The sequence below is a fragment of the Schistocerca nitens genome, chromosome 1 (assembly GCF_023898315.1).
Source record: "Schistocerca nitens isolate TAMUIC-IGC-003100 chromosome 1, iqSchNite1.1, whole genome shotgun sequence".
Taxonomy (NCBI): domain Eukaryota; kingdom Metazoa; phylum Arthropoda; class Insecta; order Orthoptera; family Acrididae; genus Schistocerca; species Schistocerca nitens.
Genome location: NC_064614.1, coordinates 752,794,503 through 752,809,935, shown reverse-complemented (window position 1 = coordinate 752,809,935; position 15,433 = coordinate 752,794,503). Strand labels below are relative to the sequence as shown.

At 41.1% G+C, this 15,433-nt stretch overlaps 1 protein-coding gene across 1 annotated transcript in view; it reads right to left on the bottom strand.

Annotated features, from left to right (window-relative positions):
• Positions 1–3,604: 3,604 nt before the first annotated feature.
• LOC126236991 (U7 snRNA-associated Sm-like protein LSm10) overlaps positions 3,605–15,433 on the bottom strand; it is a 62,986-nt gene continuing 51,157 nt past the window's right edge. The window contains exon 3 of the mRNA XM_049946719.1: positions 3,605–3,972. Within this exon, the coding sequence (XP_049802676.1) occupies positions 3,886–3,972 (87 nt within the window). The 3' untranslated portion in view covers positions 3,605–3,885. The remainder of the gene's footprint in view (positions 3,973–15,433) is intronic.

Sequence of the window (15,433 nt, the reverse complement as noted above, 5' to 3'; positions counted from 1 at the left end):
ACCTCTCGTCATGCCCTGAGATGAGAAATGTCCTGCCCACTACCCTTCCCACCCCTCCTACCGTGGTATTCCGCCATCCACCGAACCTACACAATATACTCGTCCATCCTTACACAACCCCTGTTCCCCATCCCTTGCCTCATTGCTCATACCCCTGTAATAGACCTAGATGCAAGACCTGTCCCATACATCCTCCTACCACCACCTACTGCAGTCCAGTCACTAACATCACTTATCCCATCAAAGGCAGGGCTATCTGTGAAACCAGTCATGTGATTTACAAGCTAAGCTGCAACCTCTGTGCTGCATTCTATGTAGGCATGACAACCAACAAGCTGTCTGTCCGCATGAACGGCCACCAACAAACTGTGGCCAAGAAACAAGTGGACCACCCTGTTGCTGAACCCGCTGCCATACATGATATCCCTCATCTTAATGACTGCTTCACAGCCTGTGCAATATGGATCCTTCCCACCAACACCAGCTTTTCTGAATTGCGCAGGTGGGAACTTTCCCTGTAATACATCCTACGTTCCCGTAACCCTCCTGGCTGCAACCTTCATTAGTCACTGTCCTCACCCATCCGCCCCCCCCCCCCCCCCTTTCCTATTTCAGCACTACACAGCAGTCATTTCACCGCCACACCCAGTCTTTTAATTTCTTATATTTCTCTCGTTTCCACTACTTGCCCCCTCCCCCCTCCTCACCTTCTCTCCTGCCCTCCGTCTAAACTGCAACACTTGACTGTCCGCCACTCCCACTATACCATCCCTCCCCCTCCCCGCCCCAGCCTCCTCCTTACCCTCACCCAGTCGCCACTCCCATCGTGCACTGGTGCTGCTGATCGCAGTGTGGTCTCAGCTCTCTGAGACTGCAGATATGTGTGCAAGTGTGTATGTGTGTCTACTGCTGACAAAGGCCTTAACGACCGAAAGCTTTAATTGTGTGAATCTTTTTATTGTGCCTATCACGACTCAGCATCTCCGCTATATGGTGAGTAGCAACTTTCCTTCTCTGGTATTTAGAACAAACAGGTAGGGAAAAGCAATAATAAAGAGAGATGAAACTAAATAAGAGATCGATGTTGCAAAAGATAAAAATGTTTGGGTATGACGCAAGTGTAAAAGTGGCGCAATATTTCAATGTCGAACTGAGATGCAGTTCATTAAGTGATATACCGTATTGAGGTACAACCTCACTGTCAGCTTGTATGTATCTGTTACCCCCTCTCATCAGCTACATGGTGGGGTGATGGTTGCCCCCACTACAGTAAGTGATGCAATTTCTTTTGTAGATAACAAAAAGAAAAAAATCCTTCATTTAGAGAGAGAGAGAGAGAGAGAGAGAGAGAGAGAGAGAGAGAGAGAGACTATGCCCAAGTGCTCCATTACTTTATGGTTAATACATAGGGTGTATGAAAAAGAATCTTCTGATTTGGCACGTCTATATTTCTGAAACTAATAAACATACACAATGAATTTTGTTTTTTGACAAATGGGAAACTCAAAAAGTGTTTTTTTTTTTTTTTTTTTTTTTTTTTTCTTTCACATCTTTTCATATGGATTCAGAATGCCTCCCTTGAGATTCACCGAAGCGCAGTTGCTAGCACACTGGACTCACATTCAGGAGGATAACAGTTCAATCCCATGTCCGGCCACCCTGATTTAGGGTTTTCTGTGATTTCCCTAAATCGCTCCAGGCAGATGCTGGGATGGTTCCTTCGAAAGGGCACGGCAGACTTCCTTCCCTGTCCTTCCCTAACCCAATGAGACCGATGGCCTTGCTGTCTGGTCTCCTCTCCCAAAACACCCCAACCCAACCCTTGAGATTCATGGCACATGTCAATGTGGTATTCAAATTGTTCCAACACTGCTGCGAGCATCTTTTGAGTTACAGCTTCCACAGCTCCTGTTATGTACATGCACAACTTCATATGGTTGTTACATACCGCAGATCCTCACATTAAGATGGTTCACCTTCCCATTTAAATGGAATGTTTCCTCGTCACTAATCACTAGGTGTGGAAGAAAACTGTCATCCTCCATCTTGCCAAGAACAAAATTACAGAACTCCATACCTTGTTGTTTGTCACCTTCACTAAGAGCTTGCAGTAGCTGAATTTTGTGTAGTTTCCTGTGTAAACATCGATGCAACATATGCCAGATGTACATCGAGGGTATATTGAGCTGTCAAGCTGCACAACAAATGGGTTTCTACAGACCCCTTGGGAAACTATGGCAGATGTGTTCAACATCTGTGTCAGACACTCAGGGGTGGCCCACAAATGACCTGTTTCTCAGAATTGTTCATGCCATCATGTAGCACTCTGTAGTGTAGGAGGATCCACACCATATCTAGTACAAAAGTCACACTGAACAGTTATTACTGAACTGCAATGCACAAAACATAGAACACAAAATGCTTTCTGTTGTCCTGGCACAATTTTTACTAGAACTGAAGTGGGCACACGCTGCTGCTATCTAGCAGCAACCATGTAAGACTTGAGTGTTTGCTCTTTCCAACAATTCGTTGTTCACGCACATCTCAAATAATATAAGTTATGATTTTTTAAAAACCAAATGATTCTTTTTGATACACCCTGTAGTTCTAACAGCCTCCATTCCAAACCTTGGCATAAACATCCTACCATAAAGACCAACTCCAGAACCATCACTGGTAAGACACTTCATAAGTAAGACAAGGTATTATTTACCATCTGATATGCAGTCACAGTTCAGCTTTGCATGACAGTGCCAATGACAGTAACAATAAATGAAAATGTAATACACATTTATAGTGATAGTTTACAATGGATCTTTTGACACTGTTGTTCAAAGCTTTGCAAGCGAGAATTTACTCTAAAAGTATATGGAAGTCATGCGGAAGGGGGTAGTTGGGGAGAGGATGGAAAAAAAATTACAAGAAAGTCATTAGCTAGTTGATTGGGTTTGAAATAATGGAAAACTTACAGAGAACAATTAAAGTCCAAACTAAATCAAATTATTACAAATACTTTGCATTAGTTTATTCTTAAAATTGAAGATTAATCTTCTTGACAGACAAAAACCTTTGTGCTTTAATGATTTGGGTTGTGTATGTTCAGATAGCACAAATTCTTAACTTCCAAGGTTTTTCAAAGCCGTGACAATTTAGTTTTACAGAAAGTCTATTAACGTAGTTTTGGGTATATCTTGAACTTACAGTTTTGTCCAGAATGTTGTGAAATTACTAGAAACTTCTCAAAGAATCATCCCTTTCTATAAAACTATTTTCAAATGTGTCTGTGGACTCCACTAAGTATTGAATGGCAATAAGGAAGGAATTCAACAATGAACAATGTCAATAAAGGAGTTTGTATTCACATATTATTGGCATGGATAGAAAAAAAAAAATTATTTTACAAGAAATGAGTAATCTTGTGGCTCTTCTTCATATTCCTTTTCACATATTTTTTCAAAAATCACCAAAATCATTCATCTGAGAATAGACTCATCTGAAATGTAAAATACTGAGAACATGGGCTTCCAAAAATATATGTTGTTATTTGGGAAAACAGGAATGAAATCACAATGTGTGCTGTACTTTTTTTTTTTTTTTTTTTAATTGTCATTCTTCCAAATCATTCAATACTCATATTCATCACAAATATATACAACACACAATGGTAACCAAGACAAAACAGATTTTCATATATCAGTCTCTATATGCAAAGGCACAGTAAAATGAAGAACCACTGAAAAAAATATCTGCACCAATATATTGTCGATTTCACACAATCTTTTCATTGTACTCCTATAGATGCACATAAGGTGGTGAAATGTCAATCATATTAATGGAAAGTTTATAATTAACAGGATACACGTGTTTAAATGACCTATGTCTCTGTTATTTCTTCCGCTGAACTCTGCGATATGTATCATCTTTTTTACCAAGCTTTTCTATTTGCTTCTTAATAGCTGGGATGATATCCATCTGTAAACAAAAAATAATATTATATTTTTAACACAACAGCAAATATTCCTGTTACTTTATACAGTAATCAACAGGGTCACAATTATTGAACTATATGAAATAAAAGTGTCATATCTTCTGAACGGTTGGCATTAGGACGTTCAAACAGCACAGTTGTCTGCAGGGTATGATGGGAATTAATATGGGCATGATGGTTTGGTTTAGCAACGAAGCCCAGTTTCATTTGGATGGATTCATCAATAAAAAATTGGCACATTTGGAAACTGAGAATCTGCATTTTGTGTTCTAGAAGTCTTTTTCACTCTCAAACAGAATAATCGGAGTGATATTCCTTGACATCACAGTGACTACCCAACAATACATGAAGATTTTGGATGATAATGGAGATGAAATTATCTAAAGTGGATGCGGTTCATGCAAGACAAAGCTTGACCTCATCGAAGCAGGAGAGAGTTTGATGTCCGGGAGGAACACTTTGGGAACCGCTTTCTGGTTCTGGGGTACCCAGAGGCCACTGGTATGGGCCTCGATTGGCCACCATTTTCTCCAGATCTGAACACATGCAACTCCTTTTCGGGGGGCTTTATTAAAGACAAGGTGAACAGCAATAACCCCCAAAACCATTGCTGAGCTGTAAACAGCCATTCAGGAGGTCATCACAGCATCAATGTTCTGACACTTCAGTGGATCATGCAGAATTTTACCATTCATCTGCACCTCATCATCACATCGAACATGTCATAACCAAAATCCAAATATCTATAGTGATGTTTAAATGTTGAATAAAGTGTGTGCACACCATAGTTTGTAAGTAATTTATTTTATTTTATTTTATTTTTTTTTTTTTTCATGTGGTTCAATAATTGTCACCCTGCAAAAGGTGTGACAGAGATGAAATAATAATGTTGATTTTTGAACACTTAATAGCATGGTTATAAGCAAGTGAATGAAAGAATTCAACAAAACAAACACAGTCACTATTCGCAAGCAATTTTACAGTGATGATTTTCTATGGACATGATAGCATCTTTTTTGAGAACAATTGGCTGTATCAATACTTAAACATTTAGGAAAGCAAGGAAGTCTGCCCTCAGAGCAAGATCTGTGGGTACAACCACTCCCAGCCCCCATCAATGGCAACACTGCCTGTTCTAATGATGTCACAAGTTGGCATCACTCCAAAATGTTCAGACCTTTTAGTTAGCCTTGCAGAAAGGGGGGAGGGGGACAGCACCTGCTCCAACCTCTATTCACAAACTCAATGTTCCAGCAAAAGGCATTTTCGTACTTAGATCCTGAATGGTTTTTCTGTTTGTTGCCCATTTATTAACAGCCACTAAAAAGAAGGATTAGCGACTTTACTTCTGGTACTGGCAGGACCTTCAGAGCAACTCTCAACAAGAGAGAACACCATATTATTAAGATAGGTGGCTTGCCAGGCTCACTACCAGTTGCATAACTTATAACTAAATCAGAGGGGGGTGCGATGGGGAGGTTCCCTTGTTAGTGTCCTCAAATCCATTTTCTCCTCCTCCTGTGCCCCCACAGAAACAGTGGCAAGAGCACATGCTGCACCTGCAATAACCTAATTGCACTACTGCTCACCACAAAGGCTGGGTATCACTCGGGTTCAATGGCTGTGCTACCCAGTGATCAGCATTTAATACCTTTAGATAATTCTGCCTTGCAGATCCTTGCATAGTTTTAGTTGGGAACCAAGAAATGCTCTGTAAAGCAAGATGATTTGGCCTGTTAGCTCCTAGGTTCATTTGCTAATACACTAAGATATTAAGTACTTTAATAGCATCTGACTTTCAACTTCTTCAGATCAAGCAGAAAAACATAGCTGATTTGTTAAAATTTCAAATGATGCTATTCATGCTGAGTTAAGTTAAAAAGATGGTGTAAAGTAAAGTTTTTTTCCGACAATTTTTTAAAATCTTTTTCTTCTGCTCCTTGTTCCAACCTCTTAATCATCAGCTGATATTTGTGTGCTGTCTAGGTGAGACTGGATAAGGAACAGAATATTCAGAAACCTTCCATGAATAGGAAGCACTGAACTGGAATCCTTGCTGTGGACATAATGCTGTTGATGGTGAAAGCCAACAGAATGACACTGAGTACAGTTTCATGGAATATCTCATTGTCTTCAATGAAGTGATCTGGTAACACTCCTCCCAAGTCTATAATGAAAATACTGTTTGCTGAGGAACTATAGTATGATAAGAGGAAGGCATTCTTGTATTCCCCACTCATGTAGCTGCTTGACAATATGACATCTCCAAATGCTATCATAGGCTTTCTCAATATCGAAGCTTTCCTTTATTTCAATCTTCAATTCGGTAAGCTTATCGTGTGTGAGTTGGTACCTCATAAACCCATACTGTGAGTACCAAAATAACTTTCCAAAATCAAGCCCAGGCAAGACAAAGGCTAACGATATGTTCAAAAGCCTTTCGCACAAAAGTTGTTAAGGTGATATTATGATAGTTGTTAGGGAACATTTCCCAAGTTTTAATTAAGATATTAAGATCACTTCCATCCATGAGTTGTGGTAATGGATGTCAGACCAAATTCTGCTGAGTTCACCAAGGAAGGTTTCTTTGATGATAAGCTGAGAGGTTACAGCATGTATTGAACCTTTTCTGCTCCAGGTGATGTATAGCAGGCCACTGACAGAACTGATTCCAGTTCCCACATTGTGTAAAGATGGTTGTATGCATCTGTTTAGTTTGACATAAAATTCAGTCTGTTGCTCTGCCGCCTCACTATGCAGATGAAATGTTGGACTTTGGCTGACTGAGCTGCTGATTTAGAAGACTTGTTTTGTTCCACCATTTTGTCGGCTGTATGTTTTGGAGTGGAAAATAGAGCATTAATATAATAGTGGAAGTATTTGTCCTCTCCGAGAAATCCTTTCGAATTCTCACAGTTTTGTTAAGGAACTGGAGTTTCACATCTGGTTCATGGGCAGCTTGACATCCTCTTCAGATCTTAAGACAGTATGGGCAAACCTCTGGCATTCGAAGTATCCTAGAGGATTTGGCGTAAGAGGCTTTCCCTTCAGTGGTATGAAATCTGCCTTAAAGTATTCAAGTAACATCAGAGTGCTGACATTTAAGACAAATGCAGTAGTTTTCCCTAACGAGCCATTAACATTCTCAAGTATACTGCATACCACTTTGGTTTCTTTCTGCAGTTCTGCTGCATCTATGTCCATTACATCTTACCATATCACAACACAAACAATGGAAAATCCAGGATGGAATAATGACATTATTATGAAAAGGATAAACTGCTACTAAGGTGCAGTTGCAAGGTTGGAGGGGAAAGGGGGGGGGAGTTGAGTAGGACAGAGGTAGTGGAGGAGGGAGAGAAGAACAAACCTAGTGGGTTTGTTAGGAGTATAAGACTGTATAGTGGTGGAGTGGGAGCAGGGAAGGAGATAGATAGATGAAGAACAGGGAGTAGTGAAGGTTGATAACAGACTAGTAATGGAACACAGGATATACTGCAAGGAGAGTTCCCACTAAACAATTCAGAAAAGCTAGTATTGGTAGGAAGGATCCAGATGACGGCCACAGTTTGGTGGTGGCCATCATGTGGACAGACAGCTTGTTGGTTGTCATGCCCACAGGGAAAGCAGCACAGTAAATGCAGCTTAGCTTGTAGATTACATGACTGCTTCCACAGGTATCCCTGCCATTGTAGGATAAGAGATAGCTGTGACAGGACTGGAGTAGGAAGTGGAGGTAGTGCTGAAGGGGTGGGAGGATGTATGGGACAGTTCTTGCATCTAGGTCTATTTCAGACATGAGGCAAGAAGCTGGAAGCAGGGATTGACAAGAATATTGCATAGGTTCGTGGGCGATGGAATACCATTGCGGGAGATGTGGGAAGGACAGTGGGTATGATATTGCTCATTTCACAGTACGATGAGAGGTAGTGAAAACCCTTGTGGAGATTGTGATTTAATTGCTCCGTTCCTGGGTGGTACTGAGTCAAGAGGGGAGTGTTCCTTCGTGGCCAGATGTGTGTATGTGGGAGGTTGGTCTGTGAAGGCCTCAGTGGTTGGTTGGTTGATTGATTGATTAACAGAGAGGGGTTATGGGACCAAACAGCAAGGTCATCAGTCCTGCGATTCTGAAGCGAGTCACAGAAGTAAGAGTGTCTGCAAAAAGTGGACAGATCCAGTCATGGGAGTCAAATTATAAAATACTGATCATTAAACACACACAGTAAAGGCATAAAAGGTGAGACCAATTCCAAAAACTGGAAAAAGCTGGGGTCACAGACCGATAAGACTGTAAAAGAAGTCCCAACCATTACCAACCTGCCCCTGCTCCAAGATTAAAGTAGAACCTTATATCTGGCAATAAAAACCACTTTCATGGATGAAACTGAAGACCAGTTCAACCATCCGTGGATCGTCTGCTAATATTAAATTTAAGGAATTGGGAAGACTATACTTAACACGAAAGGCCAAAAGAAGGGGACATTTCGCCAATATGTGAGGTATCGTCAGTCTGGCTCCACAACCACAGTGTGGGGGTGGGTCGTTACATAGGAGGAAACAATGAGTGAGCTGGGTATGACCAACGCGAAAACGGCATCAAACAGTGGATTCCTTCTGAGAGGAGCAGAAGGAAGAGTGCCAAACTGCAGTAGACTCCTTGACTGTGTGGAAATTATTACTATGAGCTGTAGCACTCCAGATGGCATTCCACTTTTCGGCAAAGAGAGATTTGATGTAGATCTGCATATTTGCAGCTGGAATCATGAAAGGAAATGGAGGGGGGGAGGGGGGGGTGGTACGTATCTGCTTCTCTAGCCAAACTGTCAGCCAGTTCATTACCTGGGATGCCCTCATGACTTGGGACCCAGAGAAAGATGACTGAACAGGTGGAACACTCAAGGGCAGAGAGGTAGTCATGGACAGCAGAGACCAAAGGGTGACGAGAGTAGCATCAGTCGATAGCTTGCAGCCTGCTCATGGAGTCTGAACAAATTAAAACACTTTAGAGGGGGGCCTTAGAAACAAAAAAGGAGGACCCTATGAATGGCTAGAAGCTCTTCTGTGAAGACGCTACATGATCCTGGCAATAAATGGTGTTCGAAGCCAGTAGGAAACATAAAAACGTATCCCACCTGCTCGATTGTCTTAGAACCATCAGTGTAAAAGATGGTGGCACCCTGGAACTCTACAAGGATGGCACAAACAGTATTGTAAGGTGCTTAGAAATGTTGTTAGGAACGCAAAGAGTATGTGGTAATGCAAATAGAATAGCTAATTCACAGAATAAAATTAAAACCATATGGTCAGTTGTGAAGGAAGAGTCTGGTCAGCAGCAAAAGGTCGATGATATAAAGTCAGTTCGTAGTAAAAATATTTCTGTTACTGATAAATCAGATATATGTATAGCATTTAACAATCATTTTCTGAGCAATGCTGGTGAATTAAATAAAAATTTAGTTTCTACAAGGAATCTCATAACTTTCTTGGAAAATGCCTTCCGAAATTGATGTTTGAAATATTCCTCTGTGATACAGACAAGGGGGAGATTGAGTCAATAATTAAATCACTGAAGACTAAGGACTCTCATGGTTATGATGGAGTGCCTAGCAGAATGTTAAAGTATTCTGCTGCACATGTTAGCCCTGTATTTAGCCATATTTGTAATTTTTCCTTTATGAATTGTCAGTTTCCTGAACGATTAAAGTACTCAGTAGTAAAGCCGCTTTATAAAAGGGAGAAAGGGATAATTGCTTATCACAGCCAATAGAAACAGTAAAGATTCATTTTACATTTTGCAAAATGTAAAATGAATCTTTACTGTTTCTATCGGCTGTGATAAGCAATTTGGAAATTTAAATTTGGAGAAAGGGATAATGTAGACAATTTTAGACCAATTTCTATGCCATCAGTATTTGCTATAGTTATTGAACAGGCTATGTTTGTAAGGATAATTGATCATTTTATATCATACAATTTGCTATCAAATGTACAATTCGGCTTTAGTAGTCATTTAACAACTGAAAATACTATATTCTCTTTTCTCTGTGAGGCATTGGACAGTTTAAACAAAAGGTTTCGAATGCTAGGTGCATTTTTTTATTTAACTAAGGTGTTTGATGGTGTTGATCACAAAATATGCTCCAGAAGTTGGACTATTACGGAATATGAGTGCAGCTCACAATTGGTTCACCTCTTACTTCAGCAACAGACAGCAAAAGGACATTATTCACAATGTTGAAAATGGCTGTGACGTGGAGTCTGAGTGGGGTACAGTCAAGTGGGAGGTGCCCCAGGGATCAGTGTTGGGGCCACTCCGGTTCCTTACTTATACAGGGTGTCTCACCTAACTCTGCCACCTCAAATATCTCTGGAACAACAATAGATATTCAAAAACAGTTTTCACCAGCATGACCGTACAGCAGGGGCTTAGGAAACCGAATACTATGCAAAACTTTAGAACTTAAACAAATATAATTTTCAACACAAACTTGTGTATTTTTAAACGGACAACCCCTATTATTTCATATGCAATCTATAGCATTAAAAATCACAAAAATAATGGTGTTGGTTGCATCACAATATGTCAATTACATCCTGAGAAATTGTGAAGTGAAGTTGACGCCTGAAATAAATGAAGTGCACAGCTAGAGCACGTCCTGAGACTCAAGCGTGCACCTCACACTGCCTGTGTCAGGGGCTCACACAATGGGAAGGTATGCACAATCCACAAAAATGAACAAGTAACACATCCAACACAATGTTATGTTTTTCAAATTGTAAATGTATGTTTATTCTAGCGAAATGACAACTGGAGCTGCAATTAGAAATAACACACTTGAATTCACTTTGCTAAACACATTTACTAGTGCCCTGTCACCCACAGAAACTCTATTGTTGTGCATTACATCCACCATAGAAAACACAGCCATCTTGACCAATAAAACTGTGTTACATCAACATATGTTTAAAGTGCCCTCCGTTTGCATCAATACACATTTGCAGACGGGTAACGAGAGAGAGTTGCACAGACTGTAGCATTTCTACAGATATTGCCGCACACACTGCAGTAATACAATGTTGCATATCCTCTTCTGTCACTGGGGGTTCTTGATACACACTGTCTCTCACTGCGGCCCAGAGAATGGCATCAAGTTGGAGGACCGTGCTGGCCATCGCACAGTTCCTCCTCACTCCATCCATCTATTTGGAAATGTCGATCTAGAACGTCTATGGAAACTTTTGCATTGTGTGCGGGACATCCATCATGTAGGAAACACATTGATAGACGAGTTTCCAATCCTAGATGCTCCATGAGGAGTGCTAGTGTTTGTTGAAGAAATGATGCATATCACTCCATTCAATGTTCCACGGTAAAAATAGGGACCTACAATAAAGTTAGCAATCGTACCACACCAAACATCGACACTCCACTGTCGTTGATCAGCAACTTGGTGAATCCAGTGGGGATTTTGCACGGACCAGTAGTGCATGTTCTGCAGATCCACATTACAATGATCTGTAAATGAGGCATCGTCCGTAAACAACATATTGCTTAGGAACACTGGATTACCATGCAACTGCTGAAGTGCAAAACGACAGAATGCAATGCGGGATTCAAGGTCATTCCCATACAGTTCTTGGTGCAGTGAGATATGGAACGGATGAAACCGATGCCGATGCAAGATTCTGCACACACTACTGTGGCTTATTCCTACACCTAGTGCAATTTCTCGTACACCCACCTGAGGACTGTGTACTACAGCAGCCAGAACGACAATTTCGTTTCCACTGCCAGTCGCTGGCATGGTACGTTGACGTTTTGTGGGAGCCCAGCTTCTGGTTTCCGTGAGTGTCTTGTAGATGTTGCCAATATTTCAACGTGACGGACACCGCCGATCTGGGTAGCATTCAGCATACAGTGTCACAGCTGCGGTTGCATTTCTGTGACATTCACCATAAATTTAAATAATATCCAGTTTTTCTTCATTACTGAAGGCCGGCATATCGATTAGATGATGGCAAATGTAACAAGCCACAAGAAAACAGGTTTTAATATGGAAACGTATGTGAATTAAATTACAGTATGAGAGCAGTTCAGCAGACCCGATTAGGAGACACTTGTACTCTGAAGGTAGAGCATGCCGTGGTGATACCAGTATGCCGGCCAGGATGGCCGACCGGTTCTAGGCGCTATAGTCAAGTTCTAGGGGACTGATGACCTGAGAAGTTAAGTCCCATAGTGCTCAGAGCCATTTGATATCAGTATTTTTACGGTAGGATACAGGCACCAGTGCAGGCAACCCCTGCTCTGAGCACAATACTACATGCAATGCATGAGACGCTGTTGCTATCCTTTAAAAAGCCTCATATTTCAGAACTTATGAGTTTTAGAAACATGAAACCAAGTGTGTTAGCACTAATTGTACCTCTAGTTGTCATTTTGCAACAATAAACATTATGAACAGGACATCCATCATTCTGATACCACATTATTTGACAAATAAGAGGTGGACCAGTACAAGTAAGGTACAGCTCAAGAAGGGGCTAAACTATCCCACTTTAGGAATGCCATCAATGAAATATGGCCAATGATGTATTGTCATACAATACCACACCATACATTACCACTTCAATGATGTAGTATATCAATCACATCATGACTACTGGCAGCGTGAGGTGCACAATTGAGTCTCAGGATGTGCGCTAGCTGTGCACTTAATTTATTTCAAGCGTCAACTTCACTTTGCAATTTCTCGGGATGTAACTGATGTATTGCGCTGCAACCAACACCATTATTTTTGTGATTTTTCATGCTATTGATTGCATATGAAATAATAGGCAGTGTCCATTTAAAAATACACAAGTTTGTGTTGAAAATAGTATTTGCTTATGTTTTAAAATTTCGCATAGTATTTGGTTTCCTAAGCCCCTGCCATACGTTGATGCTGGCGAAAACCGTTTTTGAATATCTATTGTTGTTCCAAAAATGTACGTTCATGCTGGTGAAAACCGTTTTTGAATATCTATTGTTGTTCCAAAAATATTTGAGGTGGCAGAGTTAGACACCCAGTATAAATGATATGCCCTCTAGTATTATGGGCAACTATAAAATATTTCTGTTTGCTGATGACACTAGCTTGGTAGTAAAGGATGTTATGTGCAACATTGGCTCGGTTTCAAATAGTGCAGTTCATGACCTAAGTTCATAGCTTGTAGAAAATAAACTAATGCTAAATCTCAGTAAGGCTCAGTTTTTACAGTTTCTAATACACAATTCAACAAAACCAGACGTTTTAATTTCACAGAATGGGCATACGATCAGTGAAACTGAACAGTTCAAATTTCTAGGTGTTCAGATAGATAGTAAACTGTCATGGAAACCCCACATTCAGGATCTTGTTCAAAGACTTAATGCTGCCATTTTTACTATTCGAGCAGTACCTGAAGTGAGCGATCGTTCAACACGAGAATTAGTCTACTTTGCTTATTTTCGTTCGCTTATGTTGTATGGTATTACATTTTGGGGTAGCTCTTCCCATTTTAAAAGAATATTTTTGGTTTAGAAACAGGCGGTTTGGGCAATAAGTGGTGTAAGTTCATGAACCTATTGACAACCCCTGTTCATGAGTCTGGTATTTTGACATTGGCCTCTCAATATGTCTATTCCTAACTGTTAGTCATGGGTGACTGGAATTCGAGAGTAGGAAAAGGGAGAGAAGGAAACATAGTAGGTGAATATGGATTGGGGCTAAGAAATGAAAGAGGAAGCCGTCTGGTAGAGTTTTGCACAGAGCATAACTTAATCATAGCTAACACTTGGTTCAAGAATCATGAAACAATCCTGGAGATATTAGAAGGTATCAGATAGATTATATAATGGTAAGACAGATTTAGGAACCAGGTTTTAAATTGTAAGTCGTTTCCAGGGGCAGATGTGGACTCTGACCACAATCTATTGGTTATGAACTGTAGATTAAAATTGAAGAATCTGCAAAAAGGTGGGAATTTAAGGAGATGGGACCTGGATAAACTGAAAGAACCAGAGGTTGTACAGAGTTTCAGGGAGAGCATAAGGGAACAATCGACAGGAATGGGGGAAAGAAATACAGTAGAAGAAGAATGGGTAGCTCTGAGGGATGAAGTAGTGAAGGCAGCAGAGGATCAAGTAGGTAAAAAGACGAGGACTGGTAGAAATCCTTGGGTAACTGAAGAAATATTGAACTTAATTGATGAAAGGAGAAAATATAAAAATGCAGTAAATGAAGCAGGCAAAAAGGAATACAGACGTCTCAAAAATGAGATCGACAGGAAGTGCAAAATGGCTAAGCAGGGATGGCTAAGAGGACAAATGTAAGTTGTTTTTTTTTAGGGTGCAAAACTGCTATGGTCATTAGTGCCCGGTCTGTGACTTAGGAAACAGTAAAAACCGAAAATGGAAACCAGCAGCAATGGGAACGAAACTCAAAAAATTGGAGAAACTAAAAGCAGAAGGAAGGCTTAAAAATCCACTACAGAAAGGGGTTGGTTGTCCCCAAAAAAAGCTTCAAATGACTGACGTCATTTCACTGGCACTAATAAACTCGAGAACGCGATCGGCCGAGGGCGTGTCATCTGCTAAAATTGACGATATATCAGGCGACAGCTGTAGACAGTCGCATAACGGAGTAAAATAGGGGCACTCAATTAAAAGGTGTCTTACCGTCCACAGCTGAGAGCAGTGGGGACAGAGTGGGGGAGGATCGCCGCTTAAAAGATGTCGATGGCTAAAAAGACAGTGCCCTATCCGGAGTCTAGTTAAAATTACCTCCTCCCGACGACGCGTTCGTGAGGAAGAGGTCGAAGCACAAGGAAGAGCTTTCACGTCCCAATGTGCGTGCCATAAAAGAACAACACGACGACATAAAACACTCCGTAGATCGGCGAAGGGAATCGATTGAATAGCTGGCCGAAGAAGAGAGACTGCAGCCTTGGCCGCTATATCGGCCGCCTCATTTCCACAGATACCAATGTGTCGCGGGAGCCAGAGGAACGCCACCGAGATGCCCCCCAGGTGGAGCAAGCGCAGACAGTCCTGAATCCGGTGGACCAGAGGGTGGACAGGGTAAAGAGCTTGGAGACTGAGGAGAGAGCTGAGAGAATCTGAACAGATAACATACTGTATCTGCTGATGGCGGCAGATATAGTGGACAACCTGGAGAACAGCGTAAAGCTCCGCAGTATAAACCGAACACTGGTCGGGAAGCCGAAATTGATTTGGGGTGTCGCCAACAATATAGGCACTCCCTACACCTAACAATGTTTTCGAGCCATCAGTGTAAATAAATGTGGCTTCCTTCATTTGTGCACATAGAGCAGCAAATGCCCGACGATAAACAAGTGAAGGGGTACCATCCTTGGGAAACTGACAAAGGTCACGGAGCAGGCAGATCCGGGGACGGAGCCAAG